General features: G+C 33.6%; 1 protein-coding gene across 3 annotated transcripts; it reads left to right on the plus strand.

Annotated features, from left to right (window-relative positions):
- Nucleotides 1-58: 58 nt before the first annotated feature.
- On the plus strand, nucleotides 59-26,654 carry LOC148610185 (glutamate receptor ionotropic, kainate 2-like). Of its 3 annotated transcripts, XM_088542346.1 has the most exons (13): nucleotides 59-301; nucleotides 11,060-11,218; nucleotides 14,039-14,275; nucleotides 14,706-14,896; nucleotides 16,541-16,594; nucleotides 17,256-17,355; nucleotides 17,913-18,073; nucleotides 19,016-19,141; nucleotides 19,567-19,692; nucleotides 20,937-21,095; nucleotides 22,517-22,820; nucleotides 23,192-23,726; nucleotides 25,559-26,654. In XM_088542346.1, the coding sequence occupies exons 1-13, from the start codon at nucleotides 199-201 to the stop codon at nucleotides 25,767-25,769; spliced, it is 2,466 nt and encodes an 821-aa protein (XP_088398472.1). In that variant the 5' UTR covers nucleotides 59-198; the 3' UTR covers nucleotides 25,770-26,654. The 3 variants fall into 3 exon arrangements, with proteins under 3 accessions (XP_088398472.1, XP_088398473.1, XP_088398474.1); XM_088542347.1 differs by lacking the exon at nucleotides 11,060-11,218; XM_088542348.1 differs by lacking the exon at nucleotides 59-301 and having other exon boundaries at nucleotides 11,127-11,256.
- Nucleotides 26,655-27,997: the final 1,343 nt, after the last annotated feature.

Genomic DNA, 27,997 nt, shown 5'->3' on the forward strand with positions numbered 1-27,997 from the left:
TAGAAACTTTTTGCTGCATCGTTTATGAAATTTCTGATTGCAAAAAAATGTTGTCTCATAGCATCTTTACTTTTTGAAACAGACATCTAACAGGCATCTAGCAATTTCAGATCAAACCTATTTCGGGATATAGTAGTACGACGGAATTAGCGCTAAATTTTCGGAAGAAAACGCATTAGGACAATTTACAAACTTAAAATGAAGTGGGAACTAGTTTCAAATATCAAAGTTTTAGAAATCGTTACTCTTTTAACTGTGGTGTCAAGAGGAACATGTTCATATAGCACGTATCTCAATGTGGGTAAGTACATGTAAACCTTGCATGTTACATGTTGGTTTTCGTTCGGCTGTGTATTAAATACTATATTGCATGTTCCTAGAACAAAGGCTCCTAACATTTCAAATTTACATCACAGAACATGTTTTTGTTTAGTTTTCCAAATATGAGTCAGACATTTTGCGTATAGTAATAATGAAACCCTATGATGCATTATTACTTTAACATTGAATGCATCACTTAACCATATAATACATGTGTATACAAAATGTATACATGTACATGTAATTGATTACTCTACCCACATCACTATACCCCATGATGTATTGATTTTTTGACCCTTTAATGCATTACTAGACTACTCTATAATGCATAATTACTGAATATACAATATGAAGCAATGATTGCTTTACCCTTTAATGCATCACCAAATATACCATATGATGCATTGATAACTTTACCCTTTAATGCATCACTATGCATATTCTAGGATGCATCACTTTATGTACCTTATAATGTATTGATTACTTGACCCTTTAATGCATCACCAAACATACTCTCTGATGAATCACTAAATATGCCATATGATGCATTGATTACTTTACCCTTTAATTGCTGAGTCTAACTTATGATATATTGATCACTTTACCCTTTAATACATCATTATACATACTTTTTGATGCATCACTAAGTATACCATAATATGCATTAATTACTTTACCCTTTAGTGTAGTTTAACCTACGATATATTGATTGCATTACCCTTTAATGCATTACTATACATACCCTACAATGCATCACTACATGTACCATATGATGCATTGACTACTTAACCATCAAATGTAACAGTTCATCCTGTGATTCGTTAATTACGTTCTACTTTAATGTACCACTTTACAATGTGATGCATTGATCAGTTTACCCTTAAATGCATCAGTTTTCCCTTTGATACGTTGATTACATCATCTTTTAGTGCATCACTATACATGTACCTTATGATACATTGATTACTTTACCCTTTAATGCAATGCTATGCCCGATACATGTAACACACTAGAATGCATTAATATCATGACACAAGAGTAATCTGTAGGAAGATGAAATTATAATTCAAAGAAGCCCTACTGACCTTAAGTTGTGTGTTTTCCTATGTCCTTGTACATCTGAGACTTGTCTGCGGACCGAGTTGTCCTATGGCCGAGTTGTCCCATGGCCGAGTTCTCCCATATTTTAACTTTCTGTATATTTGGACTGACCATTTCCTGTCAGACTAAAATCAATACCTGCCTTGATTGAATGTCATTGGTTAAATTCATAATTACCGTTAAAAGGAAGTTGTCCTCTATGTTAAAATAAAACTATTGCAAAAAAATATAAAATTCACGATGGAGTCGTACTCATAATGTTCATGATGCATCTAAGGCCATTCAAAATGCGTCGTTAATTTGCAAACTTACACATGTACATATACAACTGAATATAATCCTGCTCCTTAAGGAGATTGTCATATTAAAACGACAGAAAAAAGCCAGTGAACTCAAAGAACCAAAGATTCACAAATGTGTCAGAATACAATACGTCATATCATGTACTCACGGACAGGTCACCATATGGTCTTCGTTGATGTGCAAATGCCATACCGTAAAGCAAGCTGTAAAATGCTCTAAAATAAACGAGATGAAAATATTTGTAAAAGACGAAAATCGACTATATCTGTAATAGAAACAACATAAAACGAATAACAACGACGACAACTATTGGACTACAGGTTCCTGGCATGGAACAGGTACGTAAACTATGTGGCGGGGTTAACATTTTTGTGAGCGCTTAACGCTCCCCTAACCTTCCGAGTGGTGGAAAATACAACAATAAGACGAACTTTAAAAATCTGTTGAATTCGGATTTAACTCTTGAGACTTAAATTTTTTTAATTTTTTAAATATTAGTTTATCAAATAACGGATTCTTTCAATATTAAGACCACTACGCTTGGTATCTTTCCTTTGTATAACTGTATGCCTTTTCATTTTATTATCAACTTGTGCATATACAATGTATGTGTAACAAATCATAGGCAGATCAAAGAGAGCCACCCCATTTTTTATTTTAAAACAAAATTTGTATAAGAAACCTTAAAACACTGGAGCCACCAACCCGACCCACCCTAAGCTGGTTCTCGGCTGACTAAAATACAAGCGAGAACTAGTTTAACCCTCCCTCCCCCATCCCTTTCCGGAATTTCTGGATCCGCCACAGAAAACGTAATACATTGGTCTCCGTAATCATCACCAGTGATAGTTTTTACCTTAGAAGAATAGGCCTGCAGCAGCGCTAAGCTTGTCGTAAAAGGCGACTAAATAGTGCTCAGAACCCTAGCCGGGGACTAGGACGCTCTGCCTACAGAGCAACTGGGTTGTGTGCCCAAGATGGTGGAATGGGGTACCCCTGGTGTGTTGTATGCTGGGGTTGTCTGGCTATATTACGGAAAACCTGACCACAAACCATAGTCATGCACCGTGTTGGGAAAGATGCCACGTTCCTCGCACGTTAAAAAATCCTATTGTGGTATTCTCCCTGAGTAGAAACCATAGGGCTCCGCCACAGGAGGCTAAATTGCCCGACCCTACCCACCTCTCCCTGTTTCCAGTGGCAATAAAAATTTGTCGACCCCATTGTCCTTGTGTCCCATCCCATTTTTCATTTCATCATCATTTCATGTTCATTTTATCATCCACTTCATGTTCACCGCCCGAATATAGCTGAAATATTGCTGCTCGGGCGTTAAATCATAACAAACAAACAAACAACCTTAGAAGATCCACGTCTTGACGAGTCGAAAGGGAATGAGGACAATCCTACCTCGTACATGTACAAATGTCGGTGTGGTAAAGTAGTAATTTTTTTTTGAAATTCAGAAAATATAGCACAGAGACTGTTTAAAATAGCGAAACATTATTTATAGTGTAATAGTTTTCTACTTCAAATACATCCAACGGTCTATGGAGTTCGTGTAACTTTAGTTAGAGGTATAACTTGTTTGTAGTACCAGTAGATACATGTACATGTAAAACTATACATACCTTAAGTATTCGTTTGAAGGTGGCTTTCTATGTCCTGCAACGCGTTCATTGAAATAATAGAAAATAACTGAAAACTCGATCAGAACAACTGCAAATTAACAAACTAACAAGAAAAAATAAAATTAATGTATCGAAAATATTTAAACAATTCTGCAAGTTATATAGTTTTTATTAATCAGACATGAATATTTTAAAATTAATTTTCTTGAGGCATATACCGGTTTAATTATTTATTTAAGGCAAGAATTTCGACAGCATAACTAAGTCTTGCATTCTTCTCATTTTCACTGTCTCGTTCGGTTTTCTGTTTCCGCCTATAAGTAACACCCTCTGAAACTGGTAATGTCCTTGATAGGACAATTTACATTTCTCTAAAACCTGAATACATTGTTTAATTCTTGTTTGTTAGCCATTCCGATAAAAATATTTTGCTTTTTTTGGAAACTCAGTTGATTGAAATACATTTAGTATAAGAATTTAATAGACAGTGTTTTTTATATTTACATATTAGTCCAAGGGCTGGGAGGGTCCCTTGTGCACCCCCCTCCCTTCATCAACTTCATGGTACCTTTATACCTCCCATTACCGAATCAATTTGTCACCAAAGAATATTCTCGGATTCTTTTTCAGTATAAGCCTATATTTGTACCCTATTGGGTCAAAAAGCCAAGATTTTTGTGACTTAATTGTTTGAACGTCTTAGCCTTCCTGTGACAGCATGTGTGCAAAAGCTAAACAAAGTAAGGCATAATCGTGTAGCCAAATGTCTCAGTTTTACAATGGAACCAAGAAAGTTGCAGTAACAGTTAGGTTTTTGTGGTAAAAGGAAACAATATACCCCTACCCCGCCGAAAAATCACTTCAATTGACATATTTTTCATTGTCAAAACCCCTAGAGTACATTGTATTTATGTTTCAGTAAAAAATGGCTTATTTGGTATTCTCTGTTTAGTATTATCACAATTTATACTTGGTTCTTTTGGTGAATTTTGGCGATTTTCGTAGTCAGAATTTATCAAAAAAAGCGAAAAATGGGATTTTCGATTTTTCGGTCAAAAGTCATAAACATTCGACTCTACAAGTTATTGCTTAAATAAAACGTCTAAAATTTGGCATCATTCGATAGATATTTTAGTTTCCTACATAAAGAAAGTATTTATAAAAAAATGTTAAAAATATTACCCCTACCCCTAGAAAACTGGTCTCAATATCAAACAGAATTCTCATTCACAGCATACTGACATAGAAAAACTCATATTTTAGGCGTTCATAATTAAGATAATGATGTACATGTACCTAACATATCTGATCAGTTCAGGCGCTTAGATTTTCATTTTGGGGTGAAATTACTATAAGATCGAAAAAATGGGAATTCTCAGAATTTTAGAACTTTCTCCTATATCACCTGACATTGTCTTTTTTCAGGATACTGTATTTTAAACAAACTTTTGTGTGAAACGGTTCATTAATATAATGTCTTAGCTTCAAAATGAGCCTAAGCAATAAATATTTGAACTTTTCCAAGTCAAGTTAGGTTGCAAATTGCCAAGTTGTCAAATTTCCGTGAAAAACCCAGAATTCGAATGTGGTAGATTATAATTTTTTAAATGGTATTGGATATATGTATACCAATCATTCATTGTAGTTGTTTCTTTGAAACCTTATGTTTGTATGTATAAAAATAACGATAGCAAACAAAATCAAATCATGTAAAAACTGTGATATTTTACACAAAAACTATAAAATTTACGTGCTAAAATGTGTGATAATCTGTTTTATTCTTAAATTTCCCCTTTTTATAATATTTTGTCGTCTTCGGGACATTAAAAGCTTGACAATGTGATTGATACAAGAAGATCTCCATAATAAATGCCAGACAGACATTGCTTACAGTTCGTGTATGCTATAAATGATTATTTTCTTTCACATCGGGGCAGATTTTAGTAGGTAGGGGTACCATTCTTTCGCCCAAATGGCCTGGAATACGTTTAATTATACATTGCCTTGGCTCATTGGAAAGGTATGATGCTACATTAATGTGTTTGAATATACAAAAGCTTGTTTGAAGTAGAGTACCTGAAAAACATTGCCCATTACAGGCGAAATGGAAGAAAATAATTATAAAAAATCTGAAAATTCCCAATTTTTTTTAAAAACTCGTTATTGTCAGCTTGAAACTGAAAATAATTCGCCTGAAATGAAAAGATATGTTGAATACGTAGATAATTAAAACAATAGTACCAAACATGTCTTTTTACATCGATTATGCGCTAAAAATTAACAATTTGGTTCATATTTAGGTATTCTTTTCATAGGTGGGTGGGAATTTTTCACATAATTGGACTTGGAAAAGTTCAAACATTTCTTACTTAGGCTCATTACAAAGATAAGACACTATATAATTGTATTTGAATATACAAAAGCTTATTTGAAGTACGGTATTTGAAAAAAAAATACCAATTATAGGTGAAATGGAAGGAAATATGAAATTCTGAAAATTCCCCTTTTTATGAAAAAAACTCAATATTGTCACATTGAACCTGAAAAAATATACTCACCTGAAATGATAAGATACATTTATGTTGGATACATCGATATTTAAAACAATGGCATCCAACATGTCTTTTGTACACCGTTTGTATACTAATTATTTACATTTGGGTTCATATTGATGCATTTTTTTCATGGGTAGGGGTGGCAATTTTCACCTAACTTGACTTAGTTCAAATAGTTCAAATATTTATTACTTGGAATCATTTTGAAGCTAAGACACCATATTAATGTCCTTTATCACACAAAAGCTTGATTGAACTACGTTATTCTGACAAAAATGGAAATGACAGGTGATATAGAAGAAATTCTGAAATTCTGAAAATTCATCTTTTTTCCAAATTTATAGTAATTGTCACCTAAAAAGAAACTCTAAGCATCTGAATTTACCAGATATGTTAGGTATATATCGTGAATTTTATTGTTCAGGTATTTCATACAGTGAAATGGAAATAAAAAATGTTGCCCCGGTGTGATTGAAATAAATATTTTGACTCAAAAAAATTGCCAGGCCTCTTCAAAATAAAATGGTCGTCCCTTAACTTCAACAAAACAAGTTGTTTTTTTTTTATTTTTTACGCACAAAGAGCACATTTATTTTTTGTTTCTAAGAATGAGCTTCATTTGACAATATTTAGCATCAAATTCCGAAATGCTCGTTGTGTCTGGCGAGCAGGCAAATAACACTTAACAGATTCATTTCGAACAGAGCAAATTCAATGCCACCCATTTCGTATGCTATAGAAACTCAATCAATCGTATGTACATGAAGTTGTAAACTAAGATAAAAGAAAAAAACAACTTGAAAATCAATAAACGAAGTACTAGCTATTAAGAGGTTTTAAATAATTAAGTATACTAGGCATTTACCCATACCAAACACAAATTACGTAATATGTCTTTTGTTTAAAAACAAAAAAAATGTAAAAAAAAAAAAGTTATATTTACGCGTTTTTTTAATTGGGATTGATTTTGTGCTTTGACTTTGAAGTATGATTAAATTTATAGATCATGAATAAAGAAGTGAATGATATATTTGACACTAATGTTTTGCAGAGAAATTAACTCAAAATTTTTATTTGACTACTTATAAATCTAAATCCTGGTTGTCTAGATGGTATAGTCCTTATTTAATTAAACATCCACTGCACTGACAATATTCGTCCAGTCTCGGATTACATAATCGTAGACTACATGAAATTAACGCAATGAACACATTCTAATAAATTGATTTGTATTCTAATATAATTTAGATGGAAAAAATACAATATCTGTCAATTTCAAAGACAACTCATCGTCAGGGTAAACATTGTCCCACGATAATAGCAAAAAAACAACTCGAAAAATATCAATTACATGTCAAATTATTGGAATAATTGACTTGGAAATGACAAAATTAATGGATGGTCTGAGCAACTTTCTATCTGATTTCTCTTCAAATGTTTATCTTTTACCTGATGCAGGAAAACTAATTTCATAATTAAAAACAACTTAAATGCAAGATCTATTCAATTTTATTGTTCGTCATTTGAAATCTGAAGTGTACACAGTGCTTTGACATGACTAGGTTAACTGACATTCAATAAACGTGATTGTAGGTCCAAGATCCATGGCATTTAGACATTCATGACATTTAAAAGAAGTTGGCAGCTTCGGAGAAAAAAAACCAATATCTGTATATTGTAAATGTCTGATATGGCATTGCAATTGCATTACGAACTACATAATGACCGAGATCAAGTACGTTGGATATTCGATGTTCGATATTCGACATTCAAACTTTTCAATATCAAACTGAACATCAAACGGTAAAATTTTACCGTTTGATATTCGTTTGATATTCATTTTGATATTCAAATCCATTCTGTATTCAATATATAACCCGGAAACGAATGTAAAACGAATATCGAACAGACCAAACTCCTGTTTGATATTCATTTTGATATTCAAATCCATTATATATTCAATATATAAACCGGAAACGAATATCAAACGAATATCGAATAGAAAAAGATGGCCGTTTGATATTCATTTGATATTATTTAGAGTTTACAGTAGCCAGAAATGAATATCAAACGAATATCAAACGGTAAAATGTTACCGTTTGATATTCAGTTTGATATTGAAAAGTTTGAATGTCGAATATCGAACATCGAATATCCAACGTACTTGATCTCGGTTCTTTATCGACTATGTATCGCGCAACTTTTAAGTACAGCTCTACCTTAAAACCAGGCAGAAGCTTATAAAGGGTGATTCATGCATTTCTTAAATACCAAATATTTTTGATTGCAATTCCGTCTGTAGGCTTCATAGAAACAATATTCGAGAATAAAAGTGCAAATGAAAGTTGTCCACTGGAGGTAATAACACTCAAACTTTGGTTATGTTCTATTACATAAAAAGTACAACAGAAATTCCCTCCAGAATGTTTACACTATTACCAGTCAAAAATATTTCAGGATAAGTAGCAGATCAAAGAACATGAACACAGGAAGAGTTGTTTTTAGGACCTAACAAATGTATTTATACAGTTTCATTGATTTTCTTAAGATATGATGAATCACCCCCTGACTGGTTTTTAAACAGATTCATACTTAAATAGGTTCCAAATTAGTTAATTGTCAAGGACCTGAATATTAACAAATAAAATCTACACACAAACTTAAGGAAGCTGGAAAGTACGAATCTAGAGATTTGGAGAAGGGGAGTTAAGCTACTATTAGACAAATCCCCTTAAAGGGCACCAAATTAACACAATTTTCAAAAAGGGAGTGGCTGGCGGTTCAAACTGCCTCTAACACTTTCTAGATACATGTACACAGAAAGGTTGTTTTCGTTCTGTACCAACTATGCGGGCTTTAGTCTAGAAACTACTACCCGTCACAGAGCTTAAAATTCTGCATACTGATACATGTTTTAAACCAAGAAGTTTTTTTTTATATGACGGAAACGAAAATCTGCACTGTAGAATGTATACACGTAAATTGTCACGTCTACATAAATCCAATTACAAACGCAAAACGAGAGCTGTTTGAAATTTACACATTTCACATGTAACTACATGTATCATGCAGTGTAAAAGACCTACTAGTACAATTGTCTGTTAATGGGTGATTAAGAAGTGTCACGAAATGTACTTAGATGAATTATATAATATGAGTTAGGATAATGTGTCCTATTATTCGTTCACGTGTAATATTAACTTCGTTGAATATGGACAACCAAACAAAAATACATGTTGAATGGTATTACATGTATAACTACTTGTACTACCAAATTAGAAATTAAATTAAAATTATCTCTGTTCTGTTTGTTAACAAAACAAAACCAAAAAAAAAGAATATTTCATGGCATATATATGTACAAAGTATAAACAGTCTCTGGTCAGAGGGTTGAAAATTTCGCACTTCCAAGACTAAACCACTCACCATACAAACATATGTAGTCATTTCATGCATATGTATTTTTATGTACGCTCCAACTGAGAAGAAAGATATCGATCACCTAGAAACCAAATTTTGTAAGAAGGAGTGTTTTCCGCAGATTGGTGTACATTTACGACATCTTATTCGTGTCCTAGAGATTAATGGTGTATTTTTGATATATGTCAAAAAGGAAAATAATGTGACAGTTCTAACATCGTTGGGCATTTTTCAGACCCTTCTATAAGTTTACATTATCTTCCCTGTATCAATTTGATCCGATGGAGCAGTGTAGCGATTGATTAATTGGTTGATATACGCCCGAGCAGCAATATTTCAGCTATATTCAGGCGATGGACATGAAAGGGATAATAAAATGAACATGAAATGAACAAAGAGATGGGACACAAGGATAATAGAGTCGACAAATTTTGATTGCCACAAGATAAGAGGGAGGGATGCAGTGTAGCGAATAGAGTCGTCACTTCTGAGACGTTTGTATAATATTGATTTGTTGTGACATGCATCAATAATTTGATCCTCTATCCTACATAATAACACCTATACTCGGCGTCACATAAATAACATACTGTTAAAATTTGAATAAAAATATTTTCTACGACTTTATTGACACCAACCGTCGTTTAAATTGTCTTAAATGACTTGCTCATTCGTTTAGCCAAACAGTTTCTCAAAAACAAGTCGCTTATTAGCTTAAATCATGCGTAACAAATCCTTACGGGAAAATCCCATACTAATATCCGCCATGTTGGTTTTTACGGGACGATTTGTTTACAAACGAAGTGCGTAAGTTCCCGTCGAACTCCGGTGACAATCGTCTGCTTGATCAACTTCTCGGTATTATACGTTGTTCGCGTAAAATAAATCCGAGATATCCGAAATAACGCCGAATTGCATTCTGGGTTCTTCGGTTTTTAGACAAACCATTTAAACGTAAACAACATCTCCTAGCAACCCGATCACTGTAAACATGGCCGACTTTTTACAATGTAAATATTGCCACCTAGAATTAAAATCTGACCGGAATTTAACGATTCAATGTTTAGGGAGAAGCCGTTTGGCTAAACGAATGAGCAAGTCATTTAAGACAATTTAAACGACGGTAGGTGTCAATAAAGTCGTAGAAAATATTTTTATTCAAATTTTAACAGTATGTTATTTATGTGACGCCGACTATAGATGAACTGTCCTGAACTACCATACATCGTGTACTAAATTATAGCCCTAAATTAATCCTACGAGGAGGAATGACCCTGCCAGCGAAAGTTATATTTTATAACCTAGCTGGTCGAGTGGTCAAGGGCGCTGGACTTTGTGCAGGCGGTGTTGCCATAGATGTCATAGCGGTACCAGTTCGAGTCCCGCGGAGGGAACGACCTAAAATTTGCATCGCAAATTCGACAGTTCTAACATCGTTGGAAATTTTCAGACCCTTCTATGGCATGGATTACCTGTAGCTGTCTTAGATATGGGGTCTGAAGTTCCACCTGTAACACATTTTAGATGAATAACTGCAAAATTAGGAAGTTCAACTCATGGAATGTGAAAATTAATCAGTTATTTCTAATTAAATGCTATATTGTCCTATTTTATTTCTGTTGCAGTAAGTACCTGTAATGTAGTAGTGTCGCATTCTCAGTTCCTCAGAAATGCGGAAAAAAAAATTATCGAATACATGTACTTACAAGTTGATTTATGTTACTATAGCTATCGTTGGATACACTGGCAGGACTAACTTTGAGAACTACGCTGCTGTCAGAAACAAGCTGGAAGAGGAAGACCCGTTACCATTTTGTAAACTTAACCTTACTGAGATATCATACGACAAGAGGGACGGATCACACCTTTACAACAGTCTGACATACGGTGAGCAAAAGAGTGGTTGAATCTTAACATTTATTAAGGTAAGCCATTCTAGAAGGGCTTTTAAAACTAACTCATGGTAGAATTACGTTTTACCACGACAGTACACGGCAAGATACATGTAAGCGATGTCAGATAGAGTTGTACAACATTTACAAATTCGACGTCATGACAGAGTTTTGTCGGATGTGTCTGTTATCATGTCGAGCATCACATAGTATCAAACTTTAAGTTTGCAAAAAAAAAAATAATAAATAAATAAACTTGGGCCCTGCACGTATTTAAAAGGATCCATTTCATGTAAGTCATGCACAATGTTACGTCATTTTGGATATATTATTGTTATTGCTTCTGATAAAGTACTAGTATTTTAAGTGGCGCTACCCCTAACAGTTCAATACCTGTTTAAGCAACTGTTATATAAACATCAGACAGGATGTGGTTTCTGTATACAAAACAACCCACTTAATTCACTAGAAACAGTTTCAAACAACAAAACCAGTCTTACTTTGTAGTGCAATAGGGTTTGTTAGTCTCGTTCTAGTTTCAGTTTTCCTTCCGGTATGTTAGATGTAGAACGTATTGAAATTCGAAGGCCGGTCTGCATTTCATTGTTGACTTCCGGGAAATGAAAACGCTGTATCACTATGCAAAATCTTCTATTTCTATGCTTTTTTTTTAACATTTTTATTCAATAGAACTGGATATTTGTTATTTTTTATCAGTATTTTTTCACGAAAATATATTTTGCTTTTAACATTGAACTGAATGCTATGTTAATAACGAATCTTTATGCATTTGAATGGGAGATGAGGACCCATTCTCATGAAATCACGGAGTCACGTGACGAGACTTACATACCCCATTTTGAAGATTTAAGATAAACTCAAACAGACTGAGTATGTAATTAACACTTACTCTGTCACAATATTTATCATTTTTGAATAGGTTTGATTTACTACTTTGAGTGATCGATAATTGTATGGTTTTCTCAAAAGCACATACATTTGTATCTGAATAGAAAAAATGACTATCATGACTTAAAAATATAGCTTATTGTAGTATCATCACAAATATGACACACTATCTGCTAGGGTTCTATAGATTTATTGGGGATTAGGAAATACCCTGTAACATAATAAACACGAACATTGACAAAAGACAATACACATAGCATGCAATTCACATACAAAGGTAGATAACTCTAATTGTCTCTTATTACTTAAAATGAAAAAAAAATATATAAATCATTCCGTCAAGTCAATTCATTTTGAAATTAATCATTTATCTCTAAATATATTTAGCTCATATTCAGTGAACAACTACCAAGTCAATCTCTGTTTATGAATTAGTTTGCAAAATCTTATAATATATAACACTTCATATCACTGATCAACCCCGTGCAGGTCCGGGTGTCAAAAGAATAGGCCTACAGCAGCGCTAAGATTGTCGTAAATGGCGACTAAATAGTGCTCAGAAACCTATCCGGGGACTAGGGCGCTCTGTCCACAGAGCGACTGGGATGTGTGCCCCAGGTGGTGGAATGGGGTACCCCTGGCATGTTACATGCTGGGGTTGTCAGGCTATAATACGGAAAACCTGACCGCGAAACCATAGTGGTGCACCGTGTTGGGAAAGATGCCACGTTCCTCGCACGTTAAAAAACCCTGCTGTGGTATTCGATAGAGTAGGAACCTTTGCGCTCCGCCACAGGAGGCTAAATTGCCCGACCTTACCCATCCCCCTTTTTCTAGTGGCAATCAAAGTTTGTCGACCCTATTATCCTTGTGACCCATCCTTTTTTTATCATTTCATGGTCATTTTATCATCCATTTCATGTTCATTGTCTGAATATAGCTGAAATATTGCTGCTCGGACGTTAAACCCCAACAATCAAACAACATCATATCACTGATCTATACTTAGTTACTCAAATGGAAAATTACAAGTTAATCATAAGACAAATAAGGAACACAGACAATATAAACAAAAATGCACATGTAAATAAACACACACAAACTGAACACAGCTTACCATGTAACTGATTACTGGATCTGAATTAAAATAATAACGACTTCATAAGTCTTCGTATCAATATAGTTGAATATATCCAATATTACTAGATACAAAACAATTGTATAGATATCAAAATAATATATTCTGTATATTCAGTTCCAATATCTGAAGCATTAACTATAGTTAAAGCTATATCTCAAGTGCAATAACTATTATACCAATAAAATACTTTTAAGTCTAAACTTTCATACCAATGAAAAGAATATCTGCATTCATTCTGAAAATCATACGTCTTTCATACCAAAAGATAAAAGTATAGAAAATAGAATGCATCAGAACAGAATACAAAAAATGTAACTAACCTTTAGATATGAATATCTATAACTAGAATAAATTAAAACTGTCAATACAAAATATGAGACTGGAAATTCAATATGTCTCCTCAATGAAAAATTGAAAAGTGTAACTCACAAAGGAGTTCACAATTAACCAATCAGAACAGAGAGGATAAAGGTCCCAGGATGTACGGTGTGTCTAAATAAAAATCAAAGTACTGAAAGTCCTAAAAGTGATAGTCAAAGTCTGATATGCATATATCAACAAATATACCCATTTATAATATCTATTTATATAAAAAATATCAAATGATATCAAATCCATATATACTACATTATATGGACCGAAAAGAACTGTTTGTTCTCTTCTTCTCTTTTTTTTTTACACAACGAATCATATCTACCATTAGCAGTATCTGAATTGTATATGGACCGGTACAATGTACTTAGTATATCTTATTTTCTGCTACAGCAAGATCCTTGTTTTCTGTAAAGGAGATGGGTATAGCTGTAGGACCGTACATTGACGTCTTCACCTCCATGCAGTATGTTATTCAGCACCAGGTCCATCTAGTAACGGGGTCCATTGAGAAGTCTGAACCATCTGATAGGACCTTTCCAGTTCTTCCTGATGCAACGTCAATGTCAGTAGCAATCGCTAATATTGTCAAAACATTGGACTGGAAAAAAGTTGCATTTCTATCCCAAGGTAAATGAGTTTTATTTGGTTTTTTGTTTCATTTGGTTATATTTTCTTTGTTTATTTCTTTTAGTGATTTGAATATTGTAGTCATTCAAGTACATGTAAGTAATCCATTTGTTCGGATGTTCTTCATTCGTCCCAATTAACTTTACGAATATGAGTTAAGTACCACGTCTTTCTGATTTGATAGTTTTGCTATATAGATATGAATTACATAAGTTTTTCATTTTCAAATTGTCACTAAGTGTTTGTGTTTTAAGTCTAAACTACAAGTACATGTAGTGTGCTAGTTTTAGATAGTTACACAGGAACACTCAGCCATTTTACATGTATGAATTGAGTCTCGGTTATGTAAACCTGACATATATTGTCAAGACAAACGTTAAAGTGCACCAAACTTTATTTTCAAGCTAATCATACTAACTTTATATTGTAGATGATTTTGCACCGGTTTTGTCATTAAGTCAACAAGGTATATTTGTACTGCCAATCCAACTTCCGGTGAAAATGACCGGAAAAGATGATTCGGAATTACGGCATACCCTAACTACACTTCGGAAAGCACACATGGAAAAGTTTGTGATCCATTCGATGAATAGAGATGTTGTAAAGAACGTTATACATGCAGTGAGTGGTGTTCAGATATCTACAGAATTCGCAAAGAAAACTTGTCATATGATCTTTAAATTCCAAAAATTCTATTTTTTATACCGGGACTTTTTTATGAGCAACTCGGCGGGTGTTTCTAGAAAAGCAGAGGACGCTTACCCTACCGCTGTACCTGGTCTATGTTCCCAGTTTTTAGTGGAGTCCGAGTTGCTCATTTGCTTTTATTACTTTGTATGTATAATTTTAGTTACTTTATGTTCTTTGTTGTGTGTGTCTGTTTTCCATGTCTGGTCTTTGTCCCTGGATTGCATTCTTTTAATTACCGCTATAACCTTGGTTCCATTGATTACTCTTATACATGATCACGTGTACACGAACCATCGTAAGCCACAACGGTTTTCTGTTATCCTTGTATTATAATAGTTCTTCAAATCCTATTTTTTACCGATGTTTGAACTACTGCATAGCGCGAAAGTTTTGCGAGGTTCAATTTTGGCTATATTTTCAATGTTTGGGGAATCGCAAAAATTAGAGCTCCCCAAATATAAGTTCAGATATTTTACATATAATTTTCATTCCATTAAATCTAAGGACATAAAAAAAATACCGTGAAAATTTTTATACCACTAACTATAGAGCAAATCGCGAAATTTGCCACCTGCGAAAATTATCCCCTATACACATGTACGGTATTTGTGAATTTCAAGGAAAGGATACGTGTTTTACATTATAACTTTTGAAAGTACTTCTAATGTACGTGTGATATAAAAGTATGCTTCAAAATAAAATATCGAATCGCATTACGATAAAACATTTTAGAATGTCGGGATACACATCTAGTACATGATAAATATGTAAACATTTTGGTTAATTTTCCAATTTATTGATTTTGAAATGTTTCAGCGTCTTTTACGTATACTAAATTTTGTAATGACTGTACTTCCTCATATTATCAGCTAATGATTTAAGTGTAAGTATAAAACTTTGTAAGAATCAGGCAAAATGGAAAAAAAATCAGAAACATGTACATCAAAACGCCACCGATTTGACAATAAAATACCACTCAAGGATGCTTTCTCTATTTGAAGAAACCATTATTTGATCCCTGCATCACTGGCTTTGCTTAGAATTTTTTCAATAGAATCTTAGAAAAAAATGAGGTTTTTGACGGAGTTATCCGCCCTTGAAATCTTCATTTTCAGTGCATTTCAATGAAATTGTGACTCAATGGTCCAGCATGATATGAAAAATCTTGTCTGTTTTCCTTGAATCTGATTTATCAAATAGTCAAATTACACTTTAAAAATGATGGGTGTTTTCATGTTTCACCTACTGCCTGATTCTTACAGGGACTGACACTTAACAGATATTCGGATTGTTATCTACAAGGAGACGATAAGTGATTTCCTACTATTTGATGTCACTTAATGTGAGAAACAGTTTCCTTTTCACTATTATAGTAACAAATACATGTATTTCTCCACACACTCTCTCTCTCTCTCTCTCTCTCTCTCTCTCTCTCTTTCTCTCTCGATTTTTGTTCTAACATCTGTATTCGCTCCTTAATATCTTTAACTGCACAAAAAGAAAATGAAACCATTCTTGCCTGAATGAACAATTTTGATATAAATACCAATGACAAATAAAAATATTTTTTTTCAGGCCGAAGATCTCCATCTCCTGCACCATTCTAGAAAATGGTTCGTTACCTACTTGGTAAGTAATTTAATAAGTCATAGACGTGTTATAAATTGTTTGTGCTATGGAAGCGGTGTATGCACGATAGGTCGCGTCAACATTAGTCAGTAGTATATTTTAATCGTTCTTCAAAATTATATTCTGGCATTACCTTTTCATTTTGGGCAGGATGTTTCAAAATAAAAGTTATATTTATTCTTAAATTGTTCCGCTTTTGTTCAAGTCAGTCAAACCTTACTCTAACAATTGTATGAAGTAGAACTCCAGCTAAAGATCATGCAAAATGTGATTCATGGGTAAAAAGCCTAAATACTTTTATTTTTGATATTTTGTTTGAAACGTCATCGTAAACAGAAACTAACATATGGTTTTTCATATAGATGAAAATTATATAGAACGCACAGGGAGATAACTCTGTAAATGGCACTCAAATACAATAGAATCTACTGGATTTTCAATGTGGTTTATCTCCTAAGAGCAGGCAGATTTGAATGAATAATTACACATTTCATAGTATAGACCCATAAAACAAACTAATTGCAAAAAAATTATATATCCTTTTTGGGGGTGTATCACATTTTTCAGATTTTGCTTGATTCTTACAAAGACAGCTACTGAAATGAATTCAGAATTACCAGTGATATGCATCGTGTATAATGCCTTTTATTGGATTTTGTAGGATTTTGAAGATGTTTTTGAACAAAAAGAATTTGCTTCTTCTGCTATGGTCTTTGGATTACAACTTCTGGATCCTAGTAAACTGACAGTTGGCTTAAAAGGTGTACCTCATTACATAATTTATGTAAAATAATTGTGAAACTGTTTTTTTTGTTGTTTTTTTTTAAATTAAATTGTTATGCGATTTGATATTTTATACAGCATTTCTTTACATTGGTGAAACTGATTTTTCTGGTCTGCCGTACATACATGCACATGTGCTATTGTCTGACACTTCATGAAAGTGCATGTGCATATAGATTGGTGTTTTTAACCTTTTAAGGTGATGGAAAAGTAAACAAATGTGAAATAACAGCAGTTTGGAATGAATGAAAAATGAGGACGCATTTTTTATTCTTTTAACGATAAAAAATCTAAATTCTACCACTTAGACTGTTACAATACTTGTGATAAGAGCGAAGAAAAACATCAAATGAAACAATAACGTTAGGCTATAATATGTACAGCAATTGCAATGTCTTAGGTACTTCTGCATACTGTACAATCATTTTCCTTAGCTTTTTTTAAGTTGCGGTCTCTTTGACACACTCCCTGTTTCCACGGTCCTCTCCTATAATTATAAATTTAGCAAGTTTAGACCCTAGTACATGTTTTGTAGGTAAATATTTTGAGGAGAGATCCCGGTTTGAAGTAGCGACATTGGTCGATACCGTCAGTATGCTTCGTCATCTTTTGTCAAACAACATAGACTGTAACGCTGAACCAGAACAGAATAAATTCATAGAGGCAAAACACGTGCTAGACAAAATGAAGCAACACGTAAGTCGGTAGTTATGTCCAACTGTTGTCTTTTTTATATTAAATAATTAAACTCATTTCACTTTATGCATATGAACATTAGATTTCAGAAATTGTAGAAAAATATGCAATTCCAATGGACCTATTCTGAAACTATGGAACACTGAGATTGCTATTGTTTATGACGTCCCCGATTAGTCAAGACGTATTTCACGAGTACAAATGTACACTGCGCGACTTTGTTTACGAGGACAGAAGGCTTAGTTGAGTTTCTGAATTGGTCAATGAAATTTCAACCTCGAAACTTTTAAAAGAGCTATAAACAAGAGAGCGCTGATTTAAGTTTTCGCTTTTATACTGTTACAATAGACTTTAACATGTAAATCGGACAGGCAGTTGATTTGCACAGAGCCATAAGTGTTACACATGGTAACCATATTTGTGATAGCAATACGATTATCATATGATTCTCATATGTATATGTACATAAAGTACAATGTATATGTTTGTTTTCATATGATTATCTTATGTTTGTAGAAATCATACATTGTGTGAAAATTTAAAAGATGCCAATAATGAGTTTACTCAAACATATGAAGGCAATATCACGTTAAATCCATAAGGTTCTCGTGCTTGGTACTTTTAATGGACCAAATCCAGAAATTCAAGTTACGTCCTTTTAAACAACCATAATTGCGTCGTCGCAGCGTCCTCGTAAAAGACGTTTTGACCAACAGTTTCTGAATCGATTCATGGTTGTTCAATATTAGTTTTTGATGAATATACAAATGAGCCATTGGTTTAAAAGAAAAAAAAGCCTATTGTCTATTTTTTTTTATCAAATTAAAAAACATAGACAAAAATACGAATTATTACATAGAACCATTACCTTAGAAGGTAGAAAGGTGGTAATCTGTAGTTTGTAATATGAATTTATCTTACAAATTTGTATTTCTTATACAGGATAATCAGTTTATAGGTGCTTTAGGAGCATACCGATGGGCATCATCTACTGGTATTAGGAAACAAGGACACATTAAGACGGACTTCAACTTGACTATAACACGTTTAAATGGAGCCGTTGAATCAGTAAGTGATATAAGGCAGGGAATCGCAAATTAAACGTTGCATTTCGTGTCTTTTTATTTTTGTTTAAATTTCGCAATATACAAAATGCATGTTTATGAATAAATAATTCGTATATAATCTTTACTTTGTAGTTGTTGGTCAGATTTATTGTATTTTCTTAGTTATCCCTCCTTAAATGAAACCGTAACATGACAATATGAAGCATTAACCCTATCAGTGCATCTGGAACATGTAATGGTGGATTAGTCATTTATTTTTTTTCCTATTCTGAAACGCATACAGAGTTTGTATTCCTTTCCTTTTGACTTGACATAAGGATCTGTTTATAAAAAGACTGAGACACATAGAAAGACCGTATAAAATCAAGATTATATTCATGTATTACTATAATAAATGAAAACTTTAATTTCAATTTCATCAAATAGGTTGGACATTGCACATTCAAGGGAACAGAACCCCATGTTGAAATAAATCCTGAACTGACTAAAGAGATAGAACATAGTCTTCAAGAAGTACTTCGAAAGAAGAACTTCACAGTCATAACCCGAATGGTATGATTGAGTTGTAAATATATTTCAAGTACTGTGAATGTTATTTTTTTCTAAGGTATTAATTTTTGTGGCATCAGTTCGTAGATTCTTGAATTCGACGGTTTCAGAACTACACCATACAAATGCCTGGGAATTGGCATATTCGTTGGGAATCGAGTTTCGTGGTTTACCGAACCAACAAAAGCCGAGAAAATTAGTACGCCACAAGCAATGACATTTTCACATTATATTATGACTTACATGTACGTGCACATGTATCAGTTTTCTTAACCACGTCCCGATCAGAATTATTAATAGGGTCTGACAAAAGCTCTGAGAAAATGCACTCTGGCTCTTTTTTTGCATATTGTCACCTATTTCCTCTAAGGTGTATTCATGTTTCAAGATGAATAATTTGTTGTTTTCCGTCATTTCCATGATTTTGATTTTCGAACTTTAACAAATATTTTATTGACCACCGAGTGGAAATTGTGAAATTGAAAAAAAAAACACATTTAGCTGAAAGTAAATGTAGAAAGTTCCGGGGTTGTTTCACTTTTAATTAAGGTGTTATACCACGTGTGTATCATAATCTCGTATAAACCTGTTGAATGTCGTTTTGAGTATTACTTGTGAAATAAAGAAATGTCTGCTTCCGGAAGAATCAATTGAGATAAACAAATCTGTGCTTTGAATGTTAGAGACTATTGTATAACTTACATCGTATAAAATAAAATCGATTTTTGTATGAAAAAAAAAACGACATTGTCAATGTAAATGTGTTGTGTTTGAATTGAGCTTCGAATAACTCCACGTATCCTATCGGAACTACTCGGCCATTTCCACTACACTAAACATAAAAAAAAACTTGAGACGCAGAAAGAAGAAAGTTGCCGAAATCCATGTACATTTTATCTACGGACTTTCCCCTTTTCAAGAAACGGATTAACTTTTCAAAATTGTTTTAAACTATTAATGTTATGCAAAAATGACATTTCAGTGTAAACGTTATTCATCATTAGAAGAAAGTTTAAACAATTCAGTATAATTTCCATATACTGTAAGTAGAAAACTACGGAAGCCGAGAAGGGCCACTATTCAAATCAAAAGATAATTTCGAATTACGCAAAAGTTTGTATTATTTGGATTACGTATTTAACCAAGTTTTTTGTTGATTTGCAATATTGTTTTCTATAAGTACAGGACCTTTTCGATTTTCATAGAAAACAAACTACGCGTACATGTATTAACTTGTATTTTTGTAGGACCCACCTTTTGTCCAGAACGGACCTGATGGACAAATACAGGGATATTGTGTAGATATACTGAAAGAACTCTCTGTCATGATGAAATTCGACTACAACATTAGAGTATCTGATAATACTAATAAATGGGAAACAATTATCAATGAGCTAGTAGAAGGGGTAAGTGATTAATACAACACAGCATTTAGAGACCAATCCATATAAAGTTCAGAAACTCCATTGGTTGAGGTGATTATACAAATGTATGATAATTTTTATCCTTTCTGAATACAGACCTGCATTGAGGAAAAACCACATACTTAAATTGTAATACCCCACCTTAAATCGACCAAAATAGAATAATATCTCTTGCAATGAATCATTTTAATACATAATCTATATACTTCTGTCTCATTGAGTAATCAGTGAAACCAAGATTCAAAAGGATGTAATCCAGGGACTAAGTCCAGACACGTCAGGGAAAACACACACAACAAAGAACATTAAATAACCAAAGAATATATACAAAGTAACAAAAGTAAATGAGCAACTCGGACTTCATTAATAATTGGAGCATGGACCAGGTGCACCGGTAGTGTAAGCGTCCTCTGCTTTCTAGAAACACTCGTCGAGTTGCTCATAAAACGTCAAGTACATGTATAGGGTAGATGAAGGAGGAAAGGAAAACTATGACACGTTGAACAAATCAGTTTCCATGGTGCAGATGAATACACAGCAATGATCCACGAGTTCATGATGACACAAAACTTCTGCAGTGATGACTTCAATCTTGTAGCAACATAGCCATATTCCAGAAGCCTAGTAATTGTAAGTACATAGTTATACGCGATACAAAAAGTAGACATAGTTATGTCAAGCTGTGGCATAACGTATGAGTCGTGATATGAAAACTTCATACGCAGGTTCTGAAGTGATGAAAGGAAAGCTGACAATACGGAATGACAAGTCATCGCGTTTATCGTATAGTTGGGTCAATAGTTCTTCCTTACCATAGATGTGTAACTGTAAGTCAAGATATGAGGCCGACTTAACAGTGTCAGTAATATCCTTTATCCTTTTAGCATCCTATAAAAGTGCTACAATCGAATGAGAAACTGTTATTGGCAATGTAGTCTACACCTGCTTCGGAATTAGAAATAATAGTGAATGTGATGGAGATTTGACATAAAGAAATCACTTCCTTCTTCCTGCTACTAAAGTTAGCGTAAATAGACGACAAATATGTTGGTTTACGGACAAATCATGGACAATGCTAAATCGTTTTATTTAGGAACTTATTGTGGTAATGGAATGCAATATACTTTGTTATATTTACTAAGGGTGATCAGAAAGACATTCACTAATTAAAATATGACATTTTTATAGAGTTACATGTATAACAATTCATAAATACAATTAAAAAACGAAAAACTACACAGATTGAAAAAAAACGACAAACACCATTTGTTTCATTGTCATTTCATTATTGCAGAATGGAAATAATACATGTAATCATGAGTACACAAATACTGCCACCAATCGGAACTACTCGGCTATTTCCGCTACAATGCAGTATAACTCCGATTATTTTCCTTTTGTAGAATGCAGATATTATAATGGGTTCTTTGGATGTGAAGTCATCTAGAGAGGAAAAGATATCGTTTTCTACAACAGTCATGGATTCAACTGTCAGTATATTGATACAGAAACCACCTGCCACGCCTACTTTTTTCCAGTTTCTGGGACCATTTACTTCCGGCTTATGGTTGACGATTCTAGGGGTATTTTTCGTTGTTGGTGGTGCCCTTTTCCTGATGGGAAAATATGATGTTACTCAGAGGGAATCTGAACAACGGTTTGATTTAAAGGAAAGTCTCTGGTATTCACTTAATGTCCTTTTGCAAGGTACGTACCGAAACGTCATATATTTGTAAATGAGTTTCTAGGTTTTGCCCATTCCTCTTGAATTACATTTTTATTTTCAGAAATATTGAGCTTTGCACTTGCATTTGCTAGTTGTCAAATGGCGAGCCATATTTCCAAATCATTGTTTTTTTTTTGTTTGTTTTCTGTAAAGAATTTGTTTTACGAATGTACATGTATTATACATGTTTTTACTTATTGCTACCTAAAGGTGGCAAATAGTTTCAGGACATTGTAATTCTGAAATATAAATAATATTACTTAATATTCATGTTTGATTTTGTCCAATGCATGACAATACTAATTTTGTTTCTTATTTATTTATTTATTTATTTATTTATTTATTTTACCAGGTGGAACAGAGTATTCACCCCAAACAACATCTATGCGCACTATAGTCGCTATATATTGGTTTTGTACTCTTATTATAACAACGGCATACACAGCCAATCTTGCCGCATTCCTTACTCTAAAAAATATCGATAATCGAATTAAGTCTACAGATGCATTGGTCTCGCAGAAAAAGATCCAATATGGTATCCATAAAGGTAGTGATCTGGAAAGTTTCTTTACCAAGTCTGATAATGACCTGTATAAACGAATGTGGACTTACATGAAACTGAACGAAGATGACGTAATCTTTGAATCCAGAGAAGAGGCCAGACAGAAGGTTTTCAGACAGGAACCAAAGTATGTCTACCTTGATGACAGTGTCATGAACGATCACTTTGCCATGGAACATTGTAAAACATTAGAATCGATCGCTCAAGGGTTTGGAGATAAGCAGTATAGCTTTGGTTTTCCCCGTGGTGCTCCGTACAGGGATGACATCAACAGAGCACTCCTTATTCTGAAGGAAGACGGATATCTGGATATACTTAAGTCGAAGTAAGTTCAGGGACAGTTGAATATACCAGTAATTAGTCGGTACGGTATCATAATATTGTATGAACATGCATTATTTTAATTAATGTAAGTGAATGAATTTGTTAATTTAAACAGTAATCCTTAGCATGAAAAACACTTAAAATTAGATAAACTTTATAAAAAATCATTCAAAACGGGCGGGCAATTTCAGAAAAAAATTGAATTTCCTCAGGTCACGAGGGGGCTAGGATCAAATTTGAAATAAAAAGGCAGAGTTAGTATTGTTTGTTTATATTTAAAAAAAAAGACTGAAATAAAAGGCAGGACTTAATTTTTTTTTTCAAAATAAAAGGCAGGATTCAGTATTTCATGTTTATATAAATAACAAAATGGACTGAAATAAAACGCAGAGCTTAAATTTTCTCAAAATAAAAGGATAGAAAACTTGATTCTACATGTATAATAGCTCTCACCGACTGTGCAATCATTTCTTTTAGTGTAGTGATCATGAATCCTTACATGTATATTCGATAAGTTTCGCCAAAGTAAACCATTTAGCTGTGGTAGTTCTTTGAATGTGATCGTATACGTGTACATATTATAATCAGATTTCTTGGAACTGCCTATCCGATTGATTAAAGGTTATATAATTCGGAAACAGTTCATATAATGACTTTAGATAAAACATTTGTATTACATGCACATTTATATAACGAGAATACATGTATATGTGGTGCATATGTCAAAGATACAACAACCCCACCGGGATGCAAATGTCAGCCAAAAGCCACCTATTTGTCTTCAATGAACGACGAGAAAACTATCATACCACAGGGCAGGCTGCAACTCCCCCAAAAAAACATCCTTTTATGTACTCAAGTAATATAAAAATGAACTAATTAAAAGGTGAAAACGAAACTAGACGAATTATAATCTCTTTAATCTTGGACTTGGTACATATCTCACAAAAACAAAGATCTAAACGTTCTCAAGATCATTTTCCTTTCTCGTCTTAGTGGATACTTTGGTTTCTTCCCTCCTTTCTTCTTGCATCATTCCCGACTGACGATGACCGTCTGTCCAAAAATGTCCACCTCCTTTCCGATTTTTACACTTATTTTTTGTATTTTATATATATTTAGTTTTATTCTGACTACGTTTTACCCGATTTATTATTCAATTGTGTGCAATTGTTGTCTAACAATCTAGATACTGAACAGTTCAAAAATTATAAACCAGTTTTAGTCTTTTCAAAAATATCATATTACACCAGATAATTTGTACAAAATGATGAGCCCTGTATGTATGAATACCCAACACTTTCTGTATTTGCCCTACATACAAATAATAGCCATTTTATGGAAACTTCTATAGATATCATTACACCTTTTTCCTACTAAAAAGTGTTAAGTAGCAATATAAAATTTAAGACACTGCCATTGATAGCTGAATCATTTTGCAAAAAAAAAAATAAATAAATAAAAACAAAAAAAAAAACAAAAAAAAAAAAAACAAACAAACCTGCTTTACCGATCTAAAAATGCCATATTTTAGGTAACTATGGTGTTCTTTCTACAAACAGATAGCGATTCATTTACCTTATCAACTTTACATGTAGCTCCTGAAAGGTGCTAATTTTCAACGTAACACCTGAATGAAAAACTTTGGGTTAAACACCTCCTGTCTTTGTTTTTGTTAAGACTGCTACTTTAGTCACGTCATGTTGACTTAAGAGTGCTGCAAGTCAAAAGACAAGTACGAAACAAAATTTATAATTTGAAAGCTGCTTTAGAAGCAACATTTACGTGTAGGTCTTTTATTTTCAATGAAACGCAAAATTTCTATACTTTCAGGTGGTGGAAACCTAACTGCACCAAGGATGAAGCAGAGGAAACGCTAATAAAGTCAAGTTCCGAACTTGAAATTGAGAATATGTTCGGAGTCTTCCTTATTCTTCTAGGCAGCGTTGTCATGGCAATAATTGTTGAAGCAACCAAACGTTTGAGACTAGACTTAGAGAAAAAGTATCACAAGAAAAAAGTTACAGAAGAACTTAAATCTTAATTGAATGTTTATCTCATCCTCAAAATTATGGTTGTGAGTCCACCTTCGCTCCCTAAAACCCATGACATCATTCATTCATATTTAACAGGTATCGTCCAGCCAGTTCCGACGGTTACTTCTCCGGGTACGAAGCACCAATGAAAATCGATTTAACATATAACGTCAGTGGATACGTAAATAATAACACGAAGATGTAATGGACGATCTGATATAGTAACTGGTAGTTGTAAGATGTCACAAATGATTCAATATGAGCAAAAAAGGATAACTGTAGATTATGTTTGAAGTCTTTACCGAAAAAGTATACGTTATATACAGCCATTTTGTATGTTATATCGAAGAGTTTCTATTACGAGTGATTTGATTGGATGTTGGTTCTGGGTTAAATATGAATTAGTGATGTCAGGGGTTTGAGGGAACGAAGGTGGACTCAAAATCCTTATTTGGGAAGTTGTGTTTATCCTTGTATTTATTTTCTTATGGAAGGCTGTAATAGATTTCTTATGTGAATTATTTAATATTTTCATCTTTATTGAATCATTTCGCCCTACAAACTGTATGTTACATTTCTGGGCATCTTGCGATTTGACGCACATTGATGCGTACATGATATTCTATAAAAGGAACATTGTAGTGACTACATCCCTACTGTTAGCATGTGTGAAATATTGATTGCTAAATAAACAAACGCTCAAAATCATTTTGAAACGCCATAGAGTGCACGGCTAAAAGATTGACAATATGGACTGTGAATGATAGCAGATATAAGAAGTCTTTGCAACCTTACCATACTTTCCAACGGTCGGAGTGGAGGTTGTATGATTCCTGAAAGGAGTCCAATAAATATATGTGCCATTAAATACTTGCATGTTACAGTTCTATCTATAGAGTTGTTAATGTTGGTTTTTCAGCCTGAATTAAGGATTTGATAACAGCCGAAGGCGCATGCTCAAATTGAAAGGACATGTATTTTTGCTCTCTGGAAATTCTTTGCAAATGACCTAACAAACAAATCTTAGTGAAACTTTGAAGGTCGAAAATGTGTGTATAGATATTTACAAACTGAGCAAGATTATTGGAAGATGTAATTTTGGAGAAAAGAACTTCATAATTTTGGTATGTTTATCTTCATGAGTAAAGCTCAGTTCAATAAATAGCTCTCTTACCTCGGGGTCACATAAATAATATACTGTTAAAATTTGAATAAAAATATTTTCTACGACCTACCGTCGTTTAAATTGTCTTAAATGACTTGCTCATTCGTTTAGCCAAACGGCTTCTCCTTAAACATTGAATCGTTACATTCCGGTGAGATTTTAATTCTTGGTCCCAATATTTACATTGTCAAAAGTCGGCCATGTTTACAGTGATCGGGTTGCTAGGAGATGTTGTTTACGTTAAATTGGTTTGTTCAAAAACCGGAGAACCCAGAATGCATTTCGGCGTAAGTTCGGATATCTCGGATTTATTTTAAGCGAACAACATACAATACTGAGAAGTTGATCAAGCAGACGATTGTCACTGGAGTTCGACGGGAACTTACGAACTTCATTTGTAAACAAATCGTCCCGTAGAAACCATCATGGCGGATATTAGTATGGGATTTTTCCGTAAGGATTTGTTACGTACGATTTAAGCCAATAAGCGACTCGTTGGTACTAACACGTCATGCAAAAACTATCTTCAGATTAAATAAAAGAGAGACAACTCTAGCGGTAAGTCCCGACGGTTTAAAAAGTAGAGCGTTAATTTTAAAATGTCTGTATGTGACGTCGAGTATAGTCAAAACCTAGAACGTCAACGAATGTAAACAAATCCAGATAGCTTGAATCCTCAATAATCATCAGTGTAGTTGTCCACAAAACTTCCATATCATTGTTTGCACCCGATGCTAGATTGAGAAAATTCAGTAACCTCACACTATCACCTGAAGATAAACATAATTTTCAAAAAGCTTGTACAATGTCCCCATCTGAAACCTCACATCCGCCATTTGAGAACCCTCAAATTAACATGCACTTCAGGTCTCAAACCTTCAAGTCCGTCTCGCCAACCGCGTTGCAAGCTCACCTTCCATACAGTTCACCACCTCTTACAACATTCACCCGCAACCGAATGACATACAAACTATAATACATGAAGTAAAAACTGTTATACATCAAGACATTCAGTCCACAGTGGTACAAACTATCAAACATGAGGTTGAGAAAGCCGTCAAAGGTGCCTTT

Source organism: Perna viridis, chromosome 8 (assembly GCF_037379345.1).
Source record: "Perna viridis isolate PV_CMFRI_1.1 ecotype Kerala chromosome 8, ASM3737934v1, whole genome shotgun sequence".
NCBI lineage: Eukaryota > Metazoa > Mollusca > Bivalvia > Mytilida > Mytilidae > Perna > Perna viridis.